General features: G+C 39.8%; 1 protein-coding gene across 1 annotated transcript in view; it reads left to right on the forward strand.

The window, feature by feature from the left end:
• Positions 1 to 25,787, forward strand: part of m1ap (meiosis 1 associated protein) — a 66,283-nt gene that overhangs the window by 20,838 nt on the left and 19,658 nt on the right. The window contains exons 5-6 of the mRNA XM_080877014.1: positions 23,023 to 23,178; positions 24,147 to 24,306. Coding sequence (XP_080733140.1) covers positions 23,023 to 23,178; positions 24,147 to 24,306 — 316 coding nt within the window. The remainder of the gene's footprint in view (positions 1 to 23,022; positions 23,179 to 24,146; positions 24,307 to 25,787) is intronic.

Here is a 25,787-nt window from a genome sequence, read left to right on the forward strand (position 1 = left end):
AATTCAGCCCAGATAAAAAATAAAAAAAATAAATTGCACCTCTCTGTGAATCGTGGAGTTAGCTGGCACATGAATGGCTTGACTCAAAAATAGACATTTCCAATTGTATAGTTTTCTTTGGAAAAAAAATACGCACCTGACAAACAGTTTGTACTTCTACTGAGTTTCTTCTCCTATCTGAAGTATCTCTATGCAATAGCTTGCAACTATTGGCTTGTTAAACTAAATACACTTTAAAACTCCCTTAATGGAATGTGACACCTTTTCCCCACTGAAAATGTCATCATTTGGTATTTTATAGTCTCACATAATGATTCTGAACAGCTCATCTCCTGCTGTTCCTCAGGGAATCCCAGCAGAGCCTTTTTACTTTATAAGATTCTCACTGGAGAGAGCTTTTTGCTAACTGTGCTCAGCAAGACACTACATTCAGAGAGTGAACACGGACTTATTATTACATATACATGCATTTCTTAATTCTGCAATTATAGCCACATACATAAGCTTCTGTCAGCCTCTGATTGTGTGACAGCACCCTGATGAAGGGCTGCCATTACACATGCACAGTGATTAATTATGCTTTTGTTTTTTAAGTGTTTTTAGTTTGGCGTTGGTGAGGTGATTAAAGCCTGTTTTTAAATGTGTGATTAAAGGAAATGGAGATGCTGGAGATTGTTCCCCATGCCTCATACAACAAGCACACACTGTCACTGCTGCCCCCTTGTGCCACATGCCTTTGCTGGGTAGTGTTTCCTTCCCTCGTCTGCAAAACAGACCAAAGAGAAGACAATAAATTCAAGCTTGATATGCTGGAGACTGATTCAACTAATTGTGTAATTAATTTAACTTAAGAGATGCTGAAAGCTTTAAATATTAGTGGACAGCAGGGTGAATTTCACTGTTTTCCTTGCTGATTATATATATATATATATTAGATTTGTAGTCAAGACCGCCTAAACCAAGACCGAGACAATACCAAGACCAGAGGGTATCGAGACCCAGACAAGACCAAGACAGACTGAGTCAAGACCAAGACAAAATCGAGACGAGACCAAGACCAAGACAAAAAAGTCTTTAAACTGCAGCCTGACACCCGTAAACTGCTTCGTTTACGGGTGTCAGGCATATTTATGTGTTTTTGCGATGCACTCGCGCAGCCCTCCTCACCGCTGCCTACTGTCTCACTCACTTACTGAGAGGACAGACGCTCGCTCCACTTGACTGTCGCGTCGCTCACCCTCTCTGTTTTTCACATAATGATATTGTCCTATATGCTCGCATGTGATTGGCCACAATATAGAGGGATTGGAGCATAGCTGAGCCACTGTGTGAGAGCTGAGCAGCGAAAGGAAATTAAGTGAGGAGCCGGCTCTCGCTGAATGGGAGTCGACTCTTCTGATTCACTACAAAGCACTCTCTAAGCACGGCTCTTGGAGCTGATGCTTTTGCGCATGACACATTATCAAACGTTACGTTGTGTGTCAGGATACTGTTGACTCCAAATCTCCCGACCACTATGTCGATCTGAGACAGCAAGACAGTGAGACCAAGACAAGACCGAGGGATCCGAGATCAAGACAAGACCAAGACCGTGTAAAAGACCGGTCTCGAGACATCCAACTCTAATATGTATGTCTCTTTTTCCAACCTGTCTATTGAGTTAGTGACATTATCATTTGTGATATTTATTTTACTGAGTTGTTAATCCCATGAGTAGTTTCTCGCCTTTTTAATTGCAAATCAAAGATGCTCGACAAGTGTGCTCTTCCTAGAGCTTGACAGATGTGTCTCTATCAGCGCAGCAGGATGTTTAATGCAAGAACACGTATGTTGCGATCCTTTTTCCAGCAACATTTTGCTCTTTTGCAGGGCAGAGCCATTCAGCTATCGCTAAAAACATCTGAATTACAATGCAGTGCTGATTTTTAGACCTTAAAATGCCATTGCAGCATATACAACAGCAGAGACTGATTGGGTCATTGTTAATGCCTCTGTTGTATATTAGTGAATTATCTGGAAAGTGACGAGGGCACCATACACTTACCAGCCACTTCATAACTTAGAATTTACCAGTTCCAGGTTGTTCATCTTTTCTTTGTTTTAATTCTTCACAGATTCAACAAGGTGCTGGAAACATGCCTGAAAGATTTTGGCTCATATTGACATGATAGCATCACACAGTTGCTGCAGATTTGGCAGCTGCAATCATGATACAAATCTCTCGCTCCACCACATCCCAGATTTGCTCGATTGGATTGAGATCTGCTGACTATGGAGGCCGTTTGAGTACAGTGAATTCACTGTAGAAAGCAGTTTCAGACTGAGTTTTGTGAAGTGGTGGATCGAGCAGCAGTTTCTTAAAATACTCAGATGAGCCCCTCTGGCACTAACAACCATACCATATTCAAAATCAACATTTTCTTTCCCATTCTGATACTCAGTTTGAGCTTCAGCAGGTTTTCTTGAGCATGTCTACCTGCACTAAGCTGCTGCCAACCTCTTCTGTTCACATTAAAAAGCGATGAGGTTGGAGACGCTGGGGACCGAACCCAGGACCTCATACATGCAAAGAAGGCGCTCTACCACTGAGCTACATCCCCAACTCTGCTTATACTCAATGTCTCTTTGTCCTGAGCTTCACTTTTTAGCTTACAGAAACGTTGCAAAAGCGTTTGACAAGCTATTTTCCAGTGGCCACGATACTCACTTGTGCAGTAACTGGCCTAAATTTTTTCAGGCACACTTGTCTGTGTTCACCACGCTAGTTACCACCAAGTTGGCAGCACTGAGAGGCACTGTGCTTTCAGCGAAGAAGGTGAAGTGTGGAGCTGAAAATTGTTTTGAAAGATACTAGATAAACACTGACACAAGCACTCCTCCTTCACCTCCACTCTACACTTTTTATTGGATGCCACAGTCGTAGTAAATTAGCACATACCAGGGAATAGCTGTGTTTTAACCATAAAAGCAGTATTTTATTTTTGTAGCCTGTTTTTTGAACTTTTTGAAGTTTTAACCTTCACATTTATTTCTGAGCTAAGAACTGTGGCTGATAAATGCTCTACATAAAGGTAATGCATTCACACAAATATTGTGTAGCTGTTTTGTTTATGTGACTGAACACAACTTTTGTGTTGCTTTTACACTAGTCATTTAAATCGGCATGCCAAACTGTGCTTGTGTATGTGTCAGATTTTAACATCTTTTCTCATTTACAATTTGCCTGATGATAGAGTTAAGTCCTATGAAAATCCATGTGACGCAGGCTTCTTGAGCTTCTCTGAAAATCCCTTTCAAATGGCTGACAAAATGCGTTTCCTTATCGTCATATTTTGACAAAATACTCATTCAAACAGTTCTAGTCTTTTGCACGTCACTTCTGAGCTTTGTCAGAGCATTTATCTTATTCAAATATAGAATTTTCAAATGCTTCTCGAAGTGACAAAACAACCATTTCACCCACATTTAGTCCCAAAATCCAGCTTTCAAGTGACAGCCTTTATTCAACTAAAACACCATCCACAGTGTGTTTGTTATGGATTGTGGAGGTTGTGTATTATCCCGTCATTGATCTATCCTCCATTCCTCCATGCATTAGTCTCACATCAATAAGCCTCTTTATTGCTTCTCTGCTGTAGCTTGGAGGAAAACCTATTTTCTCACACAGACTCCCAGGCCTGCACCCAGGTTCAGCAAGGAGCACATAACCCTATCACTTTAAAAATATATAGTTATGGTGTCAGTGAGGGAAAAAATGTCAACATTGTATAAATTAACATTATTTTATGAGTTTTTACAGCCTTTATTCCTGATTATAACTGTTCAGATGCTTCAGAATTTTAACCATTTACTTATTAGTTTTTATTATGCTGTTAATGTTTTTTGTTGTTTTTGTTATTTTCATTTTTTAATGAAAAAAAACCAAAAATGCATTATTTTATGTATATCAAGTATTACAGAGAAATCTATACATATATATAAAAAAAACATCAGCCTGGTAAAGAATGCCCAGCAGCAGCTGCACTTCCTCCGTGTCCTGAGGAAGAACAACTTGGACCAGACGCTGCTCCTCAGTGGAGAGCGTGCTCTCCTACTTCCTGGTTTGCAGGGGCCACAACTGAGAACAGGAAGGCTGTGCAGAGGGTAATTAACACCACCCAAAAAATCATGGGCTGCCCTCTGCCACACCTGAAGGTCATTGCCAGATCCTCCTGTCTCAGAAAAAACACACACAAGGGTTTGTTTTTTTTTATCTTTGCTTTGTGCGGTCAGCTTTGTATTCTTCTAGGAGAAAGATCTTAGATTTGTGTCCTCATTAGGGATTTGTGTTGGTGTATGGGCTTGTAGCCTCAGGTTTATATTGTTAAATGGTGATAATGAGACTGTGTTTCAGCTATTTTAATGAGTAACGTGAAAGTAATACATCGAGTAGTATAACAAATTACTTTTTCCCGGGAGTAATTAAGAAACATACTACATTACTTTGAAGTAATGTGTAATATGTGTAATATATGTAATAAGGCCGGGGTCTTTCTGTGTGGAGTTTGCATGTTCTCCCCGTGTTTGCGTGGGTTCTCTCCGGGTACTCCGGCTTCCTCCCACCGTCCAAAGACATGCAGCTTGTGGGGATAGGTTAATTGGATAATCCAAATTGTCACTAGGTGTGAATGTGCGGATGAATGTGAGTGCGAATGGTTGTCTGTCCCTGTGTGTTGGCCCTGCGACAGACTGGCGACCTGTCCAGGGTGTACCCCGCCTCTCGCCCTATGACAGCTGGGATAGGCTCCAGCGCCCCCCGCGACCCTGTAAAGGACAAGCGGAAGCGAATGGATGGATGGATATGTAATAATGACTTTTGAGTGAAGACTGATCACAACTAAGGGAGGAAATAAATTTGTAATTTATTTATTGCTGCTTAGCAAAGGTGGTGACTCACAACAGAGCCAATGAGAACCCAATGACAATCGATAAGGAATCGAATCAATGAGGATAATGGAATCAAAATCGCTAAATTCTTATCAATTCCTATCCCTAGATATAACAGTGGTGACAATAAGATTCAAAATTGATACTTTGTTATTATTTTTTTTGGGGGTTCACTTAAAAAAAATCAAAGTCAGGATGTGAGAAGACAAAATGTCTTTGACATAAAAGCTGCCATAACAAAAGCAAGGTGAAGGGGATGTAGCTCAGTGGTAGAGTGCATGCTTCGCATGTATGAGGCCCTGTTTTCAATCCCCAGCATCTCCAGTTTTTCAGTCCTTTAATCAGCTTTAGACTGTCAAAATATATACAATTTTCATATTCACCGGGGTTAAAGTAATACAACATGAATCGTCATCATAACTACCAAATATAAGTTGATTCTCTTATAGTATGACCTGAGGCTGAGGTCCAATAAATTACAATAATTTGTGAAACCCAAATGTTAAGGCAGTCACTACCTTTTAACAACAGTTCTTTTTAATAAAATGCAGAATTAAGAAATAGAGAAAACCAACTTCATTAGCATGTCATGCCAATCAGTATACTGTGTTGGTGACCTATATTACTACAAAGCAGGCCTAACATATAGTTTATCACAGCAATGTCAATCCAAAGCTACTTACAGCATTAAAAAGTTGGAGATGCTGGGGATTGAACCCAGGACCTCATACATGCAAAGCATGCGCTCTACCACTGAGCTGCATCCCCTTGTAGCAGGTACCTGATCCCATAATATTATCCCGCTGTTTAGCCTTTGGTTGCTTGTGAGATGGTCATACAAGAGGTTAAACTGTCTTTTATTCTTTGGACTACAAATGACTAGTCTGGATGTCCAGTAACTGAAGATGAACAGGTGATACATATTTTGTATTTTTGACTGTTCTTCTAAAAGTCCTAGCTCAAAGTCTCCGCACTAATTCATCCAAAAGGTGTTCTAGATGGTTGAGGTAAGGACTCTGTGCAGGCCAGTCGAGTTTTTCCACACCAGATTCGTTCATCCATGTCTTTATGGGCCTTGCTTTATGCATTTGCTGTGCAGTTGAGTTGGAATAGGAACGAGCCATCCCCAAACTGTTCCCACTAATCTGGGAGCATGAAATTGTCCAAAACACCTTGGTATGCTTAAACATTAAAGAGTTCTTTTCACTGGAACAAAGGGGCTGAGCCCAGCTCCTAACAAGCAACCCAAAACCATAATCCCACAAAAGCAACCGCCAAACCCAGAATCGTCTATCCGATTGCCAGATGAAGAAGCGTGATTCATCACTTCAAAGAACACATCTCCACTGCTCTAGAGTCCAGTAGCTTTTATCACTGGATCAAACACTTTGCAATGAACGTGGTGATGTAAGGCTTGGATGCAGCTGCTTGGCCATGGAAACACATTCCATGAAGCTCTCTATGCACTGTTCTTGAGCTAATCTGAAGGCCATGTGAAATTTGGACATCTGTAGTAATTGACTCTGCAGAAAGTTGGCGACCTATGCGCACTATGCACCTCAGGTGGCCTACCATCTTGTGGCACTTTGTTAAAATACCATTAACTGACTATGGAATATTCATAACAAGGAAATTTTACAGCTGGACTAGTGGCATCCTACCATAGTACCACCCTGCAATTAACTGAGCTCCTGAGAAGGACCCATTCTTTGATAAACCATTGTAGAAGCAGTCTTCTGGAACAAACAACTGTATACCCACTAGAGATGGACCGATCCGATATTACGTATCGGTATCGGTCCGATACTGACCTAAATTACTGGATCGGATATCGGAGAAAAATAAAAAATGTAATCCGATCCATTAAATATCACGAAAGCACCTCACAAAACTTGCAACACACCGTAACTCACCTCAGAACGTTAGCAGTCGGAGCAGTATGCATCACGTGATAGAGCGGCTGTGGCATGGGGGACCTGTCAGTGGTCTGGATAGCATGTGGAGCTTCGCTAGCAACCCGGCATTTCATCTCCGACAAAGTTATCCCGAGAGAAGTAAAGCAAGTGTGTAAGTCCATCTCTGAATGTTTGTAAAGCATTCCTGCATTAAGCTTAACAAGCGACTGCCTCTCCTGCTGCTACTTCAATCATGAAACTGCTTAACGATCAGCTGATCGGCTTTTCTGTGCGAGTCCGTGTCTCTAGTTTGCTTTTGGCCCACGTTGCACCAGAAAGAGGAAACCAGCGGCTGAACAACAGCAGCACGTTTAAGCTTGATCAGCTGTTGTTAGAATTTATTTATTATTACTTTCTACTCCAGGATCTTTTTCTACGTAGCTGACGCTGGTAACTGTGCAGGGGCGGATCTAGCAAAGTTTAGCCAGGGGGGCCGATAGGGCATTAACTGGGAAAAGGGGGCACAAAGACATACTTTTCTTTCTTATTCTCATTTAAAATGTCTAGCTTTTAATAAATAATTATCTGACAGCCAAAGTTTTAATTTGATGCAAAATGTATAGAAGTACATTACTGTATATAGTAACTATTAAGTCTAATATATATACCCTAGTAAGCTATAGTACTTTTTCCTTTGGGAAGGTACCATCTGTGCAGTCTGCAATTTTGTTGAAGAAAGATGTTGAATCTATTTAATATTTCTTGAAAAATAATTGATTTCTGTGCATTTTTTTTCACACTGCATCAAATTAAGGTTGATTACGTCGATTAAGCATCATGAGGTGGAGTGTGAGGGGTGGTTCCCTATTTTTTATTTATTTATTTATTTTTGTTGTTGCTGGGAGTTGGAACCCTATTAGTTAGGTTGCTTAATATTTATGCTAAGTACTCTTTAAAATACCAGAATAGGGAGGATGGTGTAGGTTGAAGTTTATTAGATTGATCAGTATTGCTGTACTATGAAATATTTTTTTTTGCATACAGGTATAACAGAATAGCTTTAGTGTAGTTGTTGTTTTAAACTTGAGTATGAACTTATACAAAATGCAGCAAGATATTTAAGAAACAGTTTTATTGATTAAAAAACACTATATCGGATTCATATCGGTATCGGCAGATATCCAAATTTATGATATCGGTATCGGTATCGGACATAAAAAAGTGGTATCGTGCCATCTCTAATACCCACATAGTTTTCATGACTGTCTACTGTGCAGTGATGCAAGAGACAAATTCTTCTCAATAAATCATTTTCATGTCATTCTCAAAGAGACTATTAGTACGACCATTACCAACTCACCACTGAGGAGCAGAAACTCATTAAGAAAATGGTCACTAATATTTTTTTATCATTAGCCCTGGTATTATTATGTTAGGTGATAACTTTAACCCTAACCTTTTTTCTAACCCAAGGCAATCAGAATATGTCATTTTTGTTTTTGCTCCCCCATGTCTTGACAGTCACGGATCAGAGAAAAGAAAAATCATTCTGACTGACACACATTAAAAATATATTTTTTTGCCTTTCTCTAAAATGTAAGAAAACCATTTCACACCAGACTTTTCCATCTCCCTGTTAGTACAGGGAGTCTTGAGTTGTAGCGATAAAAAGCCTGTTACATGGCTGGGGATTTTCTTCACCTTGTCAAATCATCCCATAACTACATGTAATTTTACATCTATAGTGTTGACAGCTTACTGATCATAAGCAAAATAAATTAGACTTTGTTTCAATGTTTGAATTTCCTATAGTTCCTTCTTAAAAACACTAATATGACTATTACTAATGTATATGTTCGATTATAGTAATGAAAATTATTACTAAATTAAAACAATTCATTTAAAAAGCATTAAGTGAAATAGATTGGTCTCTTTGTGCTTTTGTGTTTTGGGGTTGTTGGTTTTTTTTTCCCTAAGACCTCAGAGCTGAAGGTAGAAGCAGTCTAAAAGCAGTCTCATATCTTGGGCAAATAGCTCTTTCAAACTGACACCCTGTCAGCGGTTCTGGGATCCATCTCTCAATAGAAAAGGATTATAGCCCATTATATCTCCCCTAATCCTCTCTCTCCTTTTCTTACCATCTCTCACTCCCCTGTCCTTTTCATATCTTTCTCACTGTTCACAAAACCACAGTGCTACAGCTCAGTCTTTTCCCCTCCAGATTTTTGTTTTCTTTTGCTGTCTGTCCAGTTTGTACAAGTGATAAGAAGCTTTTATGGGGGACAGATGACAGGTCTTGTTTTTAGGCCTAAAGGAACACAGAACTGTGTGCGTTTGTAATTCTGTTTATATGTCTCCGTTTTTGCAGGTTGTGTTGTTGCTTTTGTATTTTTAGATTTGCTTATGAATCATCATACACTTTTGTGTGTCCTATGTGCAAATATGTCTAAATGACTCATGAGTCTTTCTTTGAACCTTTCTCCAGTCTGTGTGTGTGTATGTGTGCACATATTTATATATATTACAAGCATGTGTGGTCCTTCCCAGTGTTAATTTTCACTTTTCTTTTAATCATACCCTTCTGCCTTGCTCTGTCAAAGCGTAACAGAAAGATGATAGGACTTTTTACCTCATTTCTTCTCTTCTTTCTCCAACTACCTATTTACTTTCTGCTCCTTACCACCTCCCTTTTCCTCTTTCCCGTTCTTTTTTGGAGGAGAAAGTTTTGTCTCTAACTGTTGCCCCTCCCTCATACTTCTTGCTTTCTGTGAAATGGGATACTTCTGTGAAGTATTCCATTTCTTCTTTCTTTTTATCTTCTTTCACTTTATCTCTCTTGTATTACCATAGATTTACGATGTATTAACCTAGATTTATTGTGCCTCTCTGCCTTAACCATCTGTGATTTTTCAAAAAGTGGGTCTGCTCAGATTAAAACTAAACTCCTTTCAGCAAAACGCTACTTTCAGTCTATAACTGTGGAAGATAAGCTGCAAGGGAATTCTGCACTTTGTGCATGACAGGATGAAATGATCAGCATATTAATGCTACAAAAAGAGAAGTATGGCAGCATGTATACAGTCAAGGAATCCTGTCCACAGTCTATACATTCTGCATCAGATTACAATTATATAATGTCCTTGTACTTGACCGTTTTCAGAGGAATGTTTTTTTAAATTTCTAAGCCACTTAACACTGAACTATAAATCATTCAAACATAAAAAAAGAGACCTAACTCCAGGGATCTACATAAGACAGACAACTTAGCAAAGAACCAATTTTAAATTTTATCTTTAGGCACTTTGTTACTAGTAGTCGGTTGCAAAAGCATATCATTTTTTCCCCATTTTGTTAGTTGCATCTATGAAAAATACTAAAGAAAACACAGTTTGACAGCAATAAGAGAATATTTTTTGCGCCAACGAGGTAATTCCCAAAGAGTTATTAGCTGAAAGTCACATATCTCAACAGGAAGGAATGCTGGTTTGAGCGGTCCCACTCGTGGGACTAATAAAGGTATATCTTGTCTTATCTTGAGTCAAGGGGAAAGACCATCTCTGAGTCGAGGAGGGGGCCTAAGGGTACATCTAAGGGTACATCTTTCACCATCTTACAATGCTGTGCTTACAGCTTTTCTCTAACTATCTGTGAATGGTACTCACGGCCATTGATCAAATGCTCACAATAAAAGGCACCAGATGAATCATCAACTTTCGTACTGAAGTGTAAGACTTCAGTCGAAACCTACATACACTGTGTTTGGTCATGCCAAAATAATTAATCCGATTGGATAGATATTTTGCAGGATATGGAAAGAATACTTGAAAGTGGACACTGTATCTCTGCTGTTGGGACATCCGAGTCGGGATAATATTACTGATGGCATCTTTAATAGACTTTACGATATCCCTGCATATGCTATAAGGAAAACATTTTTTCTATCTTGGATAAATGACAAACCCCCAGCAAAACAATCTGGTACATAATTCTTATGGAATACTTTCCTATTGAATATCTGACCTGCCTGCTCCATTCCTCAAGGAAACTCTTTAGAAGAATTTGGGTTCCATATCTTCGTTTCACGAACTGTGGTGGGTGTTCTGTATTGTGTAATCACATTAACTGTTACAGTGCCTGGAGTATGTGCTGTATGCCTTGTTATCGTTGTGGCTGCCACCTCGGATAAGAAATGCTCTTTTTGTTTAGAAGTGTTTTCCTTCTCCTTATTTGCCTCCTTCAGAACACTTAAGCCATTTCCACACCCCACACAGTTGCACTTGGATCAGCACACATCCCACAAATCCATTTCGAGTCGCAAGAATAATAACTGTGAAAATTTTTGTCCCTTGAGAGGAGGATTATAATCCACTGGCCCACAGTCAAGAATTATAAAAAGAGTAAGGCAAGACTTCATCCTCAGGGCTCACAATGAGTCATATTTCTTGTATTACATTACAATGATAATATGAAACTTCATCGATCCCCAGAGGCGACTACTCCCCTCAGTTGGCTTCCTCTGTACAAGAAGTTAATACTAATATAAAAGAAACCTGTGAGCTTTTCTATCGATGCCTTAGCAAAATCGATGCTTGGAGATGCTTTGCCAGAAATGATGCTTGGAGATGAGGCTATGTTAACTCTGGTCATTTGGAGTTGTGAAGAATGTTGTCCCTTCATCCTGATGCTATATGTTAGGTCACATGAAGGAGTTCTAGTTGGGCAGGTAGCCAGAATTTTTTTTTTTTAATGAAAACATAATTTGGTATTCCGTCACTGACAGACGCTAGGGCACTGTTAGCATTTTGTCATTATGTATAAAGGTGGTTAGGAAGTTGACTAGGGATCTAAACGTCATTCAGAAAGCTTCAGATGTTCTCTGCAGAGACAGCAAAGTTAGGAGCTCAATGTTAATGAAACCTTAGGCTACAGTCCCATACACTGGCTGGCACAAATCCGTATCCTAATGAAGGAAAACATACAGTCTTTCTTTTAGTGTTTAACTTTGAAAAAAAAGTAATATTCATATTTCTATTTCTCAAAAGTTGTAGGCTGCGACACCATTACTGGGTTGTACTGTAACTGTACTTATTCAAGAGGTCGAAAGTTGGAAATTTGCAACTGGAAGCTCCCAATGAGAAATGTATAGCCCACTTATAAAGAGCAGACCAATATAAAACAATCCAAGATGGCGGAACTGAATGTAAACAGTAGTAAAACTTCACATCTGCACTGCCACTGTTGTGTATTTTTGACTCATTAAAAAGTTTAATATGTGCATTGAAGGACATATCCTGGTCAAAAATGACTCCAAGGTTCCTCACCGTGTTACTGGAGGCCAAGGTAATGCCATCCAGAGTAAGAATCTGGTTAGATACCATATTTCTAAGATTTTCAGGGCCGAGTACAATAACCTCAGTTTTGTCTGAATTAAGAAGCAGAAAGTTAGCGGCCATCCAGGTCTTTATGTCTTTAAGACATTCCTGCAGTTTAGCTAATTGGTGTGTGTTATCTGGCTTCATAGATAGATAGAGCTGCGTGTCATCTGTATAGCAGTGAAAATGTATGCTATGTCTTCTAATAATACTTCCTAGGAGAAATATGTATAATGTAAACAGAATTAACCTCAGTGTGTGAAGAGGACTCTCCATTTACATGCACAAATTGGAGTCTATTAGATAGATATGATACAAACCACTGCAGTGCAGTACCTGTAATACCTACAGCATGTTCTAATCGCTCTAATAGGATATTATGGTCGACAGTATCGAACGCTGCACTGAGGTCTAGCAGGACAAGCACAGAGATGAGTCCACTGTCAGAGGCCATAAGAAGATCATTTGTAACCTTCACTAAAGCTGTTTCTGTGCTGTGATGAGCTCTGAAACCTGACTGAAACTCTTCAAATAAGCCATTCCTCTGCAGATGATCAGTTAGCTGTTTGACAACTACTCTTTCAAGGATTTTTGATATGAAAGGAAGGTTGGAGATTGGCCTATAATTAGCTAAGACTGCTGGGTCTAGAGATGGCTTTTTGAGTAAAGGTTTAACTACAGCCAGCTTGAAGGCCTGTGGTACATAGCCGATTATTAGAGATAGGTTGATCATATTTAAGATTGAAGCATTGATTAATGGCAGGACTTCTTTGAGCAGTTTTGTAGGAATGGGGTCTAAAAGACATGTTGATGAATTACAGATACAACTCCACTTGAGGCATACAAACCACGCCACTCAGTTCTATTTAATGCTGCACTACAGAGTCAAATGTGAGAGTCTGGTATAAATTAATTTTTTCCACCAAAGCACCTCAACAAGGAAACTGAACAGTGAAGGTATTTCTGATCGGGTCACTTCTTGAACCTCATACAGCTCACTCCAACTCAACTCTGAGCTGTTAATAAACACCATTTCTACACTTTTGTGTAGTTGGCTCTGTGTAAAAACAACTTTCCACCAAACCGTTTCCTTCTCAGCTACTATTTCAACATACCTGCAGTCTTTCACCCGAGGGTCTTTTCTCCCTCACAAACTTTTTTCTTCAGTTTCTCCCCGTCTCTCCCATTCAGTTCATTTTCCATCATAGTCAGCTAGTTCAGTTTAGTGCATTGTGGCTAAATGTGCACAGAGGTCCTCCAAAGGAAACCCCACCCAGACCTCCTGAGAGACGCACACACTGTAGCCATCGCAAAGCTTTCACCAAGAGAGAAAGCACATGCTTAGATAATTGTGTCTTTAAATGCGTACAGAGGACAGAAGGAGAGAGAAACCTTTTTTTTATTGTCTGAAAATCAGAATCCGTATTTTTCTTTTCACTACACACAGACATCGGCAAGGTCAGGCGGTTCACACCACTGTATTAGCAGAGTAGCAGGTGGCCTCACAGATGGAGACTGGTATCACCGTTCACACCAGTATATGGTGTCTATTAGTATCTTGCTGAGATTGGCTGGTTGCTCAGGTTCATGGTCACGCTAAAATACAAAAAATCATTTATCTAATCTCTCCTAACACTTCTGTCTTCATTCTTCTAGATCTTTTTAAATCATTTTAGCCCCACCTGTTTGAGAAAATAAATCTACAGTTTCTATTCATGAAAGGAAGCCTCTGGTAAAACATAGGGTGGGGTCCCACATCATTTTCCTGTAGTTGTGGTTTGCAGACACGTGCAGTATTTTGGCAGCCAAAAGAAGCAGTTTCAGTTATCTTCTTTCTTTCTTTCTTTCTTTCTTTCTTTCTTTCTTTCTTTCTTTCTTTCTTTCTTTCTTTCTTTCTTTCTTTCTTGGGTTCACACAAAGTTGGAAAAGAGAATGTCAAAAGAGTGAGCAGAGAAAGAAAAAAACAAGGTTACTCAAAGTGGTTCACAGCAATTAAACACCATCCTCTATCTACCTGCCACTGTCTGTCACTGTCCTGCTCCATCAGTCACATCTCGCCTCTGCCATCAGCTCCATCAGGACTGGAGGCAGAAGGGTGCATAACCAGACTTAAAATTCTGATTGTGGTGGAAAATATAAGGCAAAGTAAAGGATCGTGTTGTTTTCTTCTTTTTTTAGCATCTGCTCTCATTTCTTTGCTATACCCTGTTGTGTAGGTCTGTTCTGTCGCCCCATATTTTTTCCTGCCTGTTTTCTTTCACATGAAGCCACATGTGCTTATGGTCCTCTATGGTTTGAGGACAGAAGTGTGTGGGTGTCACTGAGCCTCTTTCAGACATGCATTCATGCAATCTAAACGGGCTGGTTTCATGTCTGAATGAGCACCCTGGTCATTTTTCTGTACAAGTCACAACAGCAGGCACGCACAAGATTACCACTGCACATGTCTCTCAAGCTGTTTGTGAGTAGCTCACTGAGAAACTGGAGAATTCCCTAAACAGAAATACCATCTACATAATAACATTTATCCTGACCAATTTGTTTCTAATTTGCAGTAATATTAATAGATGGTTGTTTCCAACATTCACGCCTGAGTTTTCTGAGACATTACCCAGCATAAATTGTGCCAGATTGGACATTAAGCAGTGATAATCCTTCCAAGTCCCATGGACAGAGTCAGTTTAATATCAGTTGGAATCCATATAACAATATTTGCAGTCATATATCCCGCCCCCTGCACACTCCATCCAAAGAACACCCTCGCCTGAACCAAACAAAGTATTTCCAGTAATGAAAAAGCATCTCTAAGGGTCAGCTTCCTGTTGTGTGCTGTGTGTATAAAAGGGCAGCTTCGGACAAAAGTGAGGTCTCTGTCTCTCAGCTTGTGTGCAAGGGTAAGCACAGCTCTCTCACACCCTGCAGCACTGTGCAGCACATACACAGGCTGACCTTTCTTGTTGTTCCTATGCATAATTGTATATGAGAACACAAATAGCAGCTTCTTGTCTGAGATCAAGTTTTTTTTGTAGTGAAAATATTTCTGTTGTCTTCTGCATGCTGCACTCTATTTGACATTGCCCAGATTTTCTATATGAATACAGGGTGAGATGCACAAACTAAATGTTCGTGTGGTTGTACTTATTTGGGGTCAATGCTGTGGGTTCCACAAGGTTCATCAGTCTTTAGCCCCTATGGTAAATGTTGTGCATGCACTTTTACTCCCTCAATCACTGTCAGGTGCATCTCACCGAAACCAGCAAGGAACAGAATGACAGAATGACATCACTTTGACACATGCACACAAAAAACAAAAGCAGTTTTTTGATTCCTGGAGCTTTTTAGTGTTTTTTTACTCGTTATTAGCTGTTGTCATTTTTAGGTCTTATAAAAAGTATGCTTTGAAGGAGATTATTTTTCTTTTCTGGTTTCCTTTCATTTCCTCTAACCCTCTTCTCTCTTATGTGCCTCCATGAAGTGCAGTCTGCAGAGTGCTTCCTCTCCTCTGTCCTCTTGTCTTTTTCAAGTGCTTCAAAGAAGTCACCCAGCTGCCATCCTCTCTGGCTTTCTGTGTCTTTCTCTTCCAACTAACCACCTGCTATTTCCAGATTCTGCTTGTAGTGAGGCAGTTGATCTTTTGCCGTCACTTTATTTCCATCCATTGGCCATCTTCAGTGTACCATGGCTGGTTTGGAAATAAAACCAAAGTTTGTAGTTTTCTATGTCATTCATATACGTATCCCCTGGTTTACATAGCTGTGAATAATATCCTTGGTTTCAATTTGAATCTGGTTCTCAGATTTATTGAACTGGGATGGGAACAAATCTCTTAAGAGACCTTACAGTCATGGTAAAAACAAATTGCACCCTTTTTCAATTATAAGGTTTTGTGTATCAGGACTTAATAAAAAATAATCTGGTCCTGAGCATGGCTTAAAATTAAGTAAATACAACATCAGATAGCACACCGCATGGAATATGACACTGTCGATATTTATTCAACACAAACTAAGCCTATATCGTCAAAGTATTTACTTTATAGTAAGTGAGCAGTTGGGGTGTTTTCTCATAGACTTCTATACAGTCTGATGTTTTTGCAACCTGACAAGTCTCCCTCTGGTTGCCAGTGGAAAGATTGCAAGCTTTAACACTTGACTGCTAAGATTCATAGGCTAAGTTTTTTTCTGTGGTAGCTCCATCTGACTTAAGTATATCTTGGTGCTAATTAATATAGCATGTTGTGTTCAAATATTTTTCACGTTACATCCACTTGCAAATAAATTCTCCAGAATCCTGTAACACACCCAATCAGCCATCAAATATGAATAGTCCTATTATTCAACCAGCTCTGTAGTATTTCTTGTTCTGGCGCTCCCTTTTCTCTCTCCCTTTGTTCTTCCTCTTAAGATGACAGCTAGATAACAGGGCTGTTCTTCCCCCTCATCCGCTTGTACTCTTCAAGTGTCTGTCTTCCTTAATTGTCCCCATGACCGCATGGCTTTAACACAAATGTCTGTGAGGCAACTGGGTCACACAGCGGCTGGTTTGTTGAGTGCCCGTGTTTCAGACCATATGATCAATGTCCTATTTCTCACAGTCTCAAAGTACATCAGTGAAGTATTCATCATTAACGCTCACACAGACGTACTGACAGAGGACAGAGTGGGTGCTGAAACAAGGATGTCAGAGGGAAATTCCACAGACAGACGTTCATCGACCCTTCCTTTATGTTTATGTACATTTATCAGAGTTCATTTCAGGTTGTTGCTCATAGCTGTAATGCTTCCTCTCTATATTAATTTGATAAGAGTTCAAACAAAACATACTTTTGAGTTAAATGAAAATTATTGCTTACTTAATATCATTTTGAAGGAAACAAATTAATAGAGGTAACTCTGTGATAACTATGTTACTGTTATTTGTATGTAACTGTTAAACGAATGAAATTACTTATTCAAAGCTTATTACTTATTAAAAGTAGTGGCTGTGGCTCAGGAGGTAGAGCAGGTAATCTACCAATCACTGCTGCTCAGTCTGCATGCCAAAGTATCCTTCGGCAAGATATTGAACCACACGTTGCTCTTGATGCATTTGCTGGAGTGTGAATGTTAGAAATAGAAATAGTATTCACAAAGAAATAAAAAGCAGAAGGCACGACTTTAAAGATAAAAGCAGTTCAAAGTAGATTGGTACAGATTGGTACATTGTGCTCATAATATGAAGGAGATGGTCAGCACCAACACTCAGCTAGCCTGTGGTGTTTAAATGATGTTTAGTTGGTACTGAAGTGTTACTCCCGCCAGTCACCATGCGGACAAGTTTTTTGTTTACAGATGGCTTATTCCAAGCTCACCAACAGGATCACTCAGCATTGTCATCGTGAGAACTATTAAAATAAAGCAATTGTATATAGAAACATCAGTTTCTTAAACATAAAATGATAATTCTCTTTTAGCTTGTCTCATATATCCAGTGAAAATGAAATAATTTAAACCATTATGTGTGACAGGGTTTCCAAAAAACACTGATGGCAAGATAAATCCAGCAAATATAAATGTACATGTTTTACATGGAAACTCAAATTAACAGAGACACATTGAACGCACCTCATTGACTGATGTAGCCAAACAGGAAAGCATGTTCATCTTGGAAGCTGCACTTCATACCTCACAATAAGCGGCTCATTCAAAATCACAAAAATGTTTCCAACAAATATAAAACAAAGAACATGAAATTAAATCACTGTCAGTTACACTAAATGGCCCAAAATGTGCCAAGATTTCTTTAGCTAACAGGTGCTGATGTAGCCTTCTGCTGCTGTAGCTTCTGCTTCATTCCTATTGTGGGTTCAGAGATGCTTTTTTGCATACCTAGCTGTAGCATATAGCTTTGAGTTATCGTTTCCTTCCTATCAGTCCAAAGCAATCTGGCCATTCACTCAATTAGTTGACATTTTCTCCCTTTTGGACCATTTCAGACCGTTCTCTCTGGACTGTAGAGATGGTTTTTGTTGGAAAATCCCTGTAGATCAGCACTTTCTGAAATACTCAGCCCAGCCTAGCTGACACCAACAACCGTACCACATTTAAAGTTATTTAAATCTTCTTTCTTCCCCATTCTGATGCTCGGCTGAAAAAAGCAGACATTTTATTCACTTAATTAACAGCTATTAACCACAGTAGAATACACTACACATAATTTATGTCACCCACATGCATCAGGTAATTATCTGGTAAATGATTAAGTTTAAAAAAAACCCTCTCAACTTGACTCCAGAGATGATATCTCTGTGTTGGTTATTTTGCTGCAGTCATTGTTTTTGAAGCAAAGAATTGTCTATGTTTGGGAATATGGGATAATAATTTTGATAAATGTACTTTAAGTGATAGAACCATATCTAACAGATGACTAAGACTTCTAAAATTATAGACCACATCTACAAAATTAAGATCCAGGTTAGAACATTTGTGTCCTGTTCTTCAGTGGTGGGGAAGTTAAATGGCTTGTTTTGCATAAAATTTAAAATGTTGCATATAAATGTTCATATATATGTTGTGATTGCATTAAAGGAATTTAAATGGCTAAATATACAGGACATAATTCCAAACTATTGATGTGCATAGTAGCATACTTTAAAACCCCCCATTTGCATGAGCTCTCTGGAATTAGAAAATGACTGTCAGAAGCTTTCATGGCATTACAGGCCACAGTGTCCATCATGCTGATCCATATCTCTATGAAGGGGTAAAAACAGGGCTCCATGGAAGAGCTCAGCTTTCTCTTCTAATTGAGCATTAGTGTCATTAATTTGAACTCACAAGCTAATGTTGCACTGGTCAGCGGTCATGACAATGATGTGCTCTTCCTAATGCACAGAGTAAAAGGACGTTTTACTGGACGTGGAATGGAGATTTAGAAGACGCGCACACATAGAGTCAGCAGGGTAGTAATCTCGTACATGACCAAGGTGAAAAGCAAAAGGAAATAGTTGCATTAGTGCATTAGTAAAGATACACCAATGTGTTTGGTGTTGCAGGTGGCCAAATCCCTTGGCATCTTGCAAAAAAACTGTCGGTCAAACTCAAAATGATTTCTCCTCCCGCCCTTTTCTGAAAACAGTCTTGTGGGAAATTTCAGCAAAATCTGAATTCATTTCATTTTCATCGGCTGAATTATTCGACTCTTTTTTTTGTGTATATATATGTGTGTCTGTGTGTTTGTGTGATCATTTTTTTAAAAATTACATCCCTCTAAGATGTCATCGGAAGCAACTTAGTTGCATCTATTTGGTATTTAATCACATATGAGTCAGGAGGATATGGTATCAGAGAACTGGATCAATGGAGACAGACGAGGAACACTAATGTAAAAGGAAACCATCTTGCACTTGACTGCGTTTGGTAAGTCAGCATCAGATTCATCAGCTAATGAATGTAACCCCTCACTTGTACAGCACTTTGGTCAACGCTCCTGTTGTAATTAAATGTGCTATATAAATAATTAAACTATTAAACTATTAATGTGCGACTTATGTTAAAGAAACAGAGTTTCTGCTATTTGTGCAATCTTATTTAACAAATGCATAGAGACTACAAGACTGAGAGGGATACAGCTGCTATGGGATGCTGCTCAGTATAAAGTAGAGACACTTTTAATGTTTGTTTTGGACTTTACCAGGGAAAATAAGTGGCTGTTTGTCTGTCTGGTATTTGGTGCAAGGAGCAAGTGTGCAATGGGCTTAAAGCACCTTTTTCAGTCACATCAGCTTTCTGTAGCTGCTGGGAACAGGTTAGTGAGTATATACCCAAAGTGTTAATACCATAATAATGAGTTGAGAAAGAATTATACTTGTTGATGTGCAAAAGCGTCTGATTGAAGAGCAACTTGCCAAATAGAAGTGGAGGTGTAGGTATACTTTTGACCCTGTGTGGATTAGTTGTGTGCCCATTAAAGATGTCTGCTGTGCAATCATTCCACCCTGGAGAAAAGAACAGTTCAAAGAAGTGATTAAAAGCCCAAAGTTACCATTAAAGTGATGTCCATGATGAGTGGATATAACTGTGCCTTTATTAAACTTAGATTCGGAGTGTTTTTGTATATTTTTGTAAGAGAATCTACAGTTATTATCATTTAAAAACACGGAAATGATGTGTGCTAATGTAAAAACACATGACGGGCTCTTTGGAAGAGAAACCACACCCTAACTAGATACGCATTTCTCATACTAAAGCAGGTTGTAAACGTTAATGAAAATGTGAGTATGGATGCTGTTTTATTGTGTTTCTTAAATAGAGCTTCATAATTCTGTCTTTAAGTACCACATTTTGAAATGTGATCTCATCCATATGTAGTATTGAGGTTTATTCAACACACAATTGTGTGTTATGCTTTTGCAAAAAAATAGTTTTGTGTTAAAAATGAGCATGATCTGCAAATATATAAAGTTGCAGTGCACTGAAAAGTCAAATGAACGTTTAAATTTCCTGTTCATGAATTTTACAGCTGACACAGAAACTGTTTATTTTGACATCTTCACATCACTTACTGTAGATCTCACTCATTTATTAGTCACATTTTTAGTCTTTTTGCTGGATTTAAACACCACGGTTACAGTGCAGTGCTTAGTGTAAGAGGGGAGCAATCATAAATCCCTTCGTGACCACCCTGACTTTCTGACATCTGATAGAGACACACACACACTTAATGAGATTCGACTGCCACCCTGCATGCTTACCTCAGCATGCATGTCATGGTTTATCTTCTCAGGTACACACACACACAAGCAAATGCTAATGAAATTCAGGAGCACTATTAGACTTGTAGATCAGCGGGATGGGTCACTTGCTCTGACTCACAATTTAATGGCGTCTTGGTGTCTCATACCACCAGATCACAGAGAACAGAAACAGAGGGAGCGAGAAGAGATAGCGATAGGAGGATTTAACGATAACACATAATTGATTTTTTTGATCTTGCACACTTGCAATAAACACACACACTTGGTGAACCAAGCAGAGGGAGATCTGTGTGAGGATTTAGCAGTGTAAACACATTCTTCATGAGCGCTGATAATCCTGCCAAAGAGAAACAGAGAGCATCATTACTTCAGCTCATTGCCATCTCTCCAAACACACAGACACATATATCAGGGTTAACTACTTTCACCTATTCTCTTCGGTCTTCAGTGTATTGCTCAGCAAAGAGCAGACACAAAGGGTGCATCTCGAATTATTTATGCCGCAGTGAAAAGGAATACACCTCATTTTCTCTTTCCTTTTTCCTTCTGGATGGACCACACAGCTAGAGTGTGGTCCACCATCCATCACCCACCACACCCACCCGTCTCTTCCCTAACTCATCTTGTCTTCATCTGCCTCCTCCTCCTTCCTCCTCCTGGTCTTGGTCTTTCTGTATTTATACTTTCTCCCCTGTCTCTTCTGTATACACCATTCTTTCTCTCTATTTGTCTCTTTGTTCTTTTAGACTCTTTTTCTGCAGTCGCTGGGTTTTTGCTCAGTAACATTGCAGTGTTGTAAAGTGAGATGCACTGCTCGCCCCGAGTACCAGAGAATTTCCAAAACTTCTTTATCCGTGTTCAGAGCAAGAGCAACATAGCATGTGTCAGGACAGTGTGCTTTCCCTGACACATAAAAGGACAACTTGTAAAGCTAAAGTGTCATTAGTGCATGTTTTGTTATCCTCTAAATCCTCCCTCTCAGCCTTCATCCTTCTCGGCTTCACACAGCAGGAATCCTACCGCAAGTGTCCATCAGCAAAAAAAGTAGCAAACCTAATCTCCCCCTCCTCCCCCACCCTCAGAGGATGTACTTATTTCTAGATAAGGCACTTTTGCAAACTTTGGCCAAGAACCAAAAATATCTTCTGTGCTGTAGTTCCATCTGACAGATGAAAGAAGCATTGGCATATTTTAGTCTAGGAATTTCAACTTTCTTACTTTCTCCGCAGTGCTCCTCACAGGATGAGATTAAGCACTTTGCCTACTCTTCTCCATCCTCCCTTCTGTCAACCTTCTCCTCCGTCCTTCCTGATCTCCTGCTCTCCCTTTAGTCCCATTAGTCATGTCCTGATGGCTCATTAACTATTAAAGAGCAGAATGACGGAAAGAGAGGAGAGGGGCATTCTGCAAGGCTTGCCTATAGTCATTTGGTAATGGATATCAGGGGGTGAGATAAGCGAGAAAGCAGGAGATGAGGGTGGAGCAAGTCCGTGGGGTCTCTTTTGCTCGTCTGATGATGAGTGGGAGTCATCAGGCAAAAAAGGAAGACAAGTTAGGCCTTTTAGTATGTTGCGTCCTTTGGGATGAGGGAAAAGCTCAGAAGCAGAACAGAAGCACATTTGTTTGCATAAAAAGCTTCAAAATATAACCATCTTCAGTCTTGGAGGCTTTTATTCATTCTTAATCAGACAGGCTGAAGAAGGCTTTCAGATAATCCACAAACACTGAACCCTTGTACTGATAAGTTCACCGAGGCCATTTGCTACTGTACTTTGGATTTATCATATGTTGCTGCCATCTAGTGGCTAAAAAAATCCTTCTTTGAAAGTTGGGGAGTTGTTGAACAAGTTTATAAAAAAAATTTCCTAATGTTGTAAACCTGCTCAACATTTGGCAATAAACCCCTTTCTGATTCTGATTCTGATTCTGAAAGAGAATGTTAGTGTCAGTTTGTTCTAATTGACATTGTTTAATTAACATATGTCAAACTAATGAAAGAGGTTAAAATCTTTAGAACAATGCACTTATCACATACAGAGCCTCAGACAGTCTGATACAGCTTTTTAACACTATGTGTGTGCATGTGTGTTTGCAGACTCTCTGATGCTGGGGACAGAGGTCGACCTGCAGCAGGTGGAGAACACTGTGTTTGCCATAGAGACTGTGTTCAAGGCATGGCTTCAAGAACAGGGTGGAGACAGAGAGCACCTTCACCTCTTGCTACCAAGCCCCATGGATAACCTGATTCCAGGTTAAAATCTACAGCCACACACAGAACTTGAACACACTGATGTTTTAGGAAGTCAGAAATGCATTACAGTTTATGACTTTAACAAATACATGAAAGAAAAAAAGGTTTTTAATGCACATAAATACAGCCACATGACAAATACAGTTTTCACATGACTCTGTGTAGTCGTGAAAAAGTACAAATTTACAGCTTCCATAGAAATTAAGAGGGTAAGTTGCAGCCAGATGCTGCTAATCAAATGCACTTCATTACCTGATCATAAGCAAGTGTGAGCATCTCATTAGGAGCAGAGGTTTTGGCAGCAGAAGCAATTGTTTCTTCTGTTGAAAACCCTTCCCAGTAGTAGATATCCCAGCATCTCCAAAGTGCTCAGAAGAACTCAGACTCTACAGACCTCAGTTAGTGTGTTAAATGTTAAAGTTCATGGCAGTACAATTAGAGAAAGCCTAAAAAACTGGGTTGCCTGGAGAAAGCCTCTTCTTTCTAAAAAGAACATGGCAGCATGGCTTAGGTTTGTAAAGCTACATCTGAACAGTGTGACTCTTGGAACAGTGTCCTTTGGACAAATGAGACTAAAGTTGAGATGTCTGGGCACCTTATAGTTACTGGGTTGACCACGAACTCCTCTGAATACAGAAGTATTCTAGAGTCCGATATGATCTACAGCAGAATAGCTGAAAAAGACAAGATTTTAAGTTTTTAAAGGCCTCAACCCGACCCGAGAGCAGTTTAGAAACAAATATCCATAAACCTCAATGAACTGAAGCAACATTATAAAGAAGAGTTGGCCATTCATCAACAAACACCCTAGACTGGTCACCAGTCTGTCACACAGAGACAAACCATTTGGACTCACTTTCTCACCTATGGGGAACTTAGAATTTCTACAGTTCTAAGTTCTACAAACTACTGAATCATGGCGTGTACTTTGTTTTTAACATGACTGCATGTTTCTGTTGCATGTGCAGTGTGCGTGAAGTGTGACATGCAGGAGCGCATGATAAGCCCGGCGCTCATCCCGCTGACCCCGAACCTGGGAGTGAAGACTGAGAGCATTCGGGACTTCCTGCCTGGCCCTAAGGGCTTGGCCAATCAAAGCCCAGCACCGCAGACACTGAAAGTGATCAAGTAAGCGTGGGCATGTTTGACTTGGGAGCATCTGAGTGCACTTTGTTCTGCTGGAGTTAGTGCTCCGAGGCTGTAAAAGCAATATGAGCACAAAGTTCAGTCGCTTTTGTAAGGAATTTTGTTGGCCTCGTAAATGTACAATCAGCATGATGGACGAGGAAACCAGAAGATAAAATATATTCCAGAGGACAGGAAAATGCTCATCGTAAAAGTCTGACAAATGAATAAAATCTTTCATACCAATCACAAAACAAATATGGAGAGTTTTACAAGCTTGTAGGTCAAAAATAGCCTCTGTGGACAGTGTCATACAAAAAATGAGCTACATTTGCTTCCTACAAAACAAACTCGTCATGTTATTTTAAACCTCACAGGGATTGTGGACACATGAACTGAATGTAGCGCAGTACATTTTCACTTTCTTCTCTTTCCTACCTGTCAGTAGAGGAATGTGTACGTGCCATTTTTTTCTCACAAACTCATGCAGTGCACTGAAGATTGTTTCATGGGCCAGCGCAAGGCCAGTTGCAGACACACTGGTGGTCCTGTGCTGGCCCATGTGTGGGCCACCTCTGACAATCCTGATCTGGACCACCAAAGGGCCGTCACTCTTTCCGGTATGTAATCCATGTGTAGGTTGTGTGCAGCCACGGGCCAGTTGCAGACACACTGCTGGCCCTGTGCTGGCCCATATGTCAGCCTAATGTGTACCTTAATCAAGCCATGTAATAACAACATGTGCCGGAACATAATAGTGCAAAAGTAACATGAAAAACCCTGTTTAGACAAGGAATGTACTGACTCTTTCGTAGTGCTTTTCTACTCTCCCAGATTACTTAAAGTGCTCTATACAACATTCACACACTTTCTCTAAACTGAGCGCTTCCTAACTGCATTCATACTCTTGACATGCGGACTGGAGAAGCCAGGGATCAAACTACTAACCTTCCGATCAGTAGGTGACCTGCTCTACCTCCCGAGCTACAGCCACCCACTGGCAAAGATGAGTGTCATGGTCCTGGGTCGTGCGACCCAGTGTTTTGTGTTTAGTCTATTTTGATGTTTATTGTTTGTTTAGGTTCATTAAGTTATTCCAGCTCATTTGTAATTATATGACCCTTGTATTAAGCCTCCCTTGCCCTTCATGTGTTTATGTCTGTGTGTCTTGTGTTGTCAAGTTCATGCTGTCGCTTCTGTCATCTTCCCCTGTACTCCGTCTCCCTGGTTCGTGCGTCTACCTGTCATGAGTCATGTCTGCGTGGTTATGTTTAGTTCATGTCATGTCTAATCTCCATGTTTCCTGTTTTACTTTGAAAGTCTGTATTCAAGGTCAGTGTATTTAGTTTCACCTCTCCTGTCCTGTCGTTAGGTTCATGTGTGTCAGCTGTGCTCCCATGTGTGGCCACTTCCCCTGATCATCCCTCATGTGTATTTAGTCTCTGTGTTTCATGTAGTCTGTGTCGCGTCGTCTGTGTTCCCAC

This window comes from Rhamphochromis sp. 'chilingali' (assembly GCF_963969265.1).
Source record: "Rhamphochromis sp. 'chilingali' genome assembly, chromosome: 1".
Lineage (NCBI taxonomy): Eukaryota > Metazoa > Chordata > Actinopteri > Cichliformes > Cichlidae > Rhamphochromis > Rhamphochromis sp. 'chilingali'.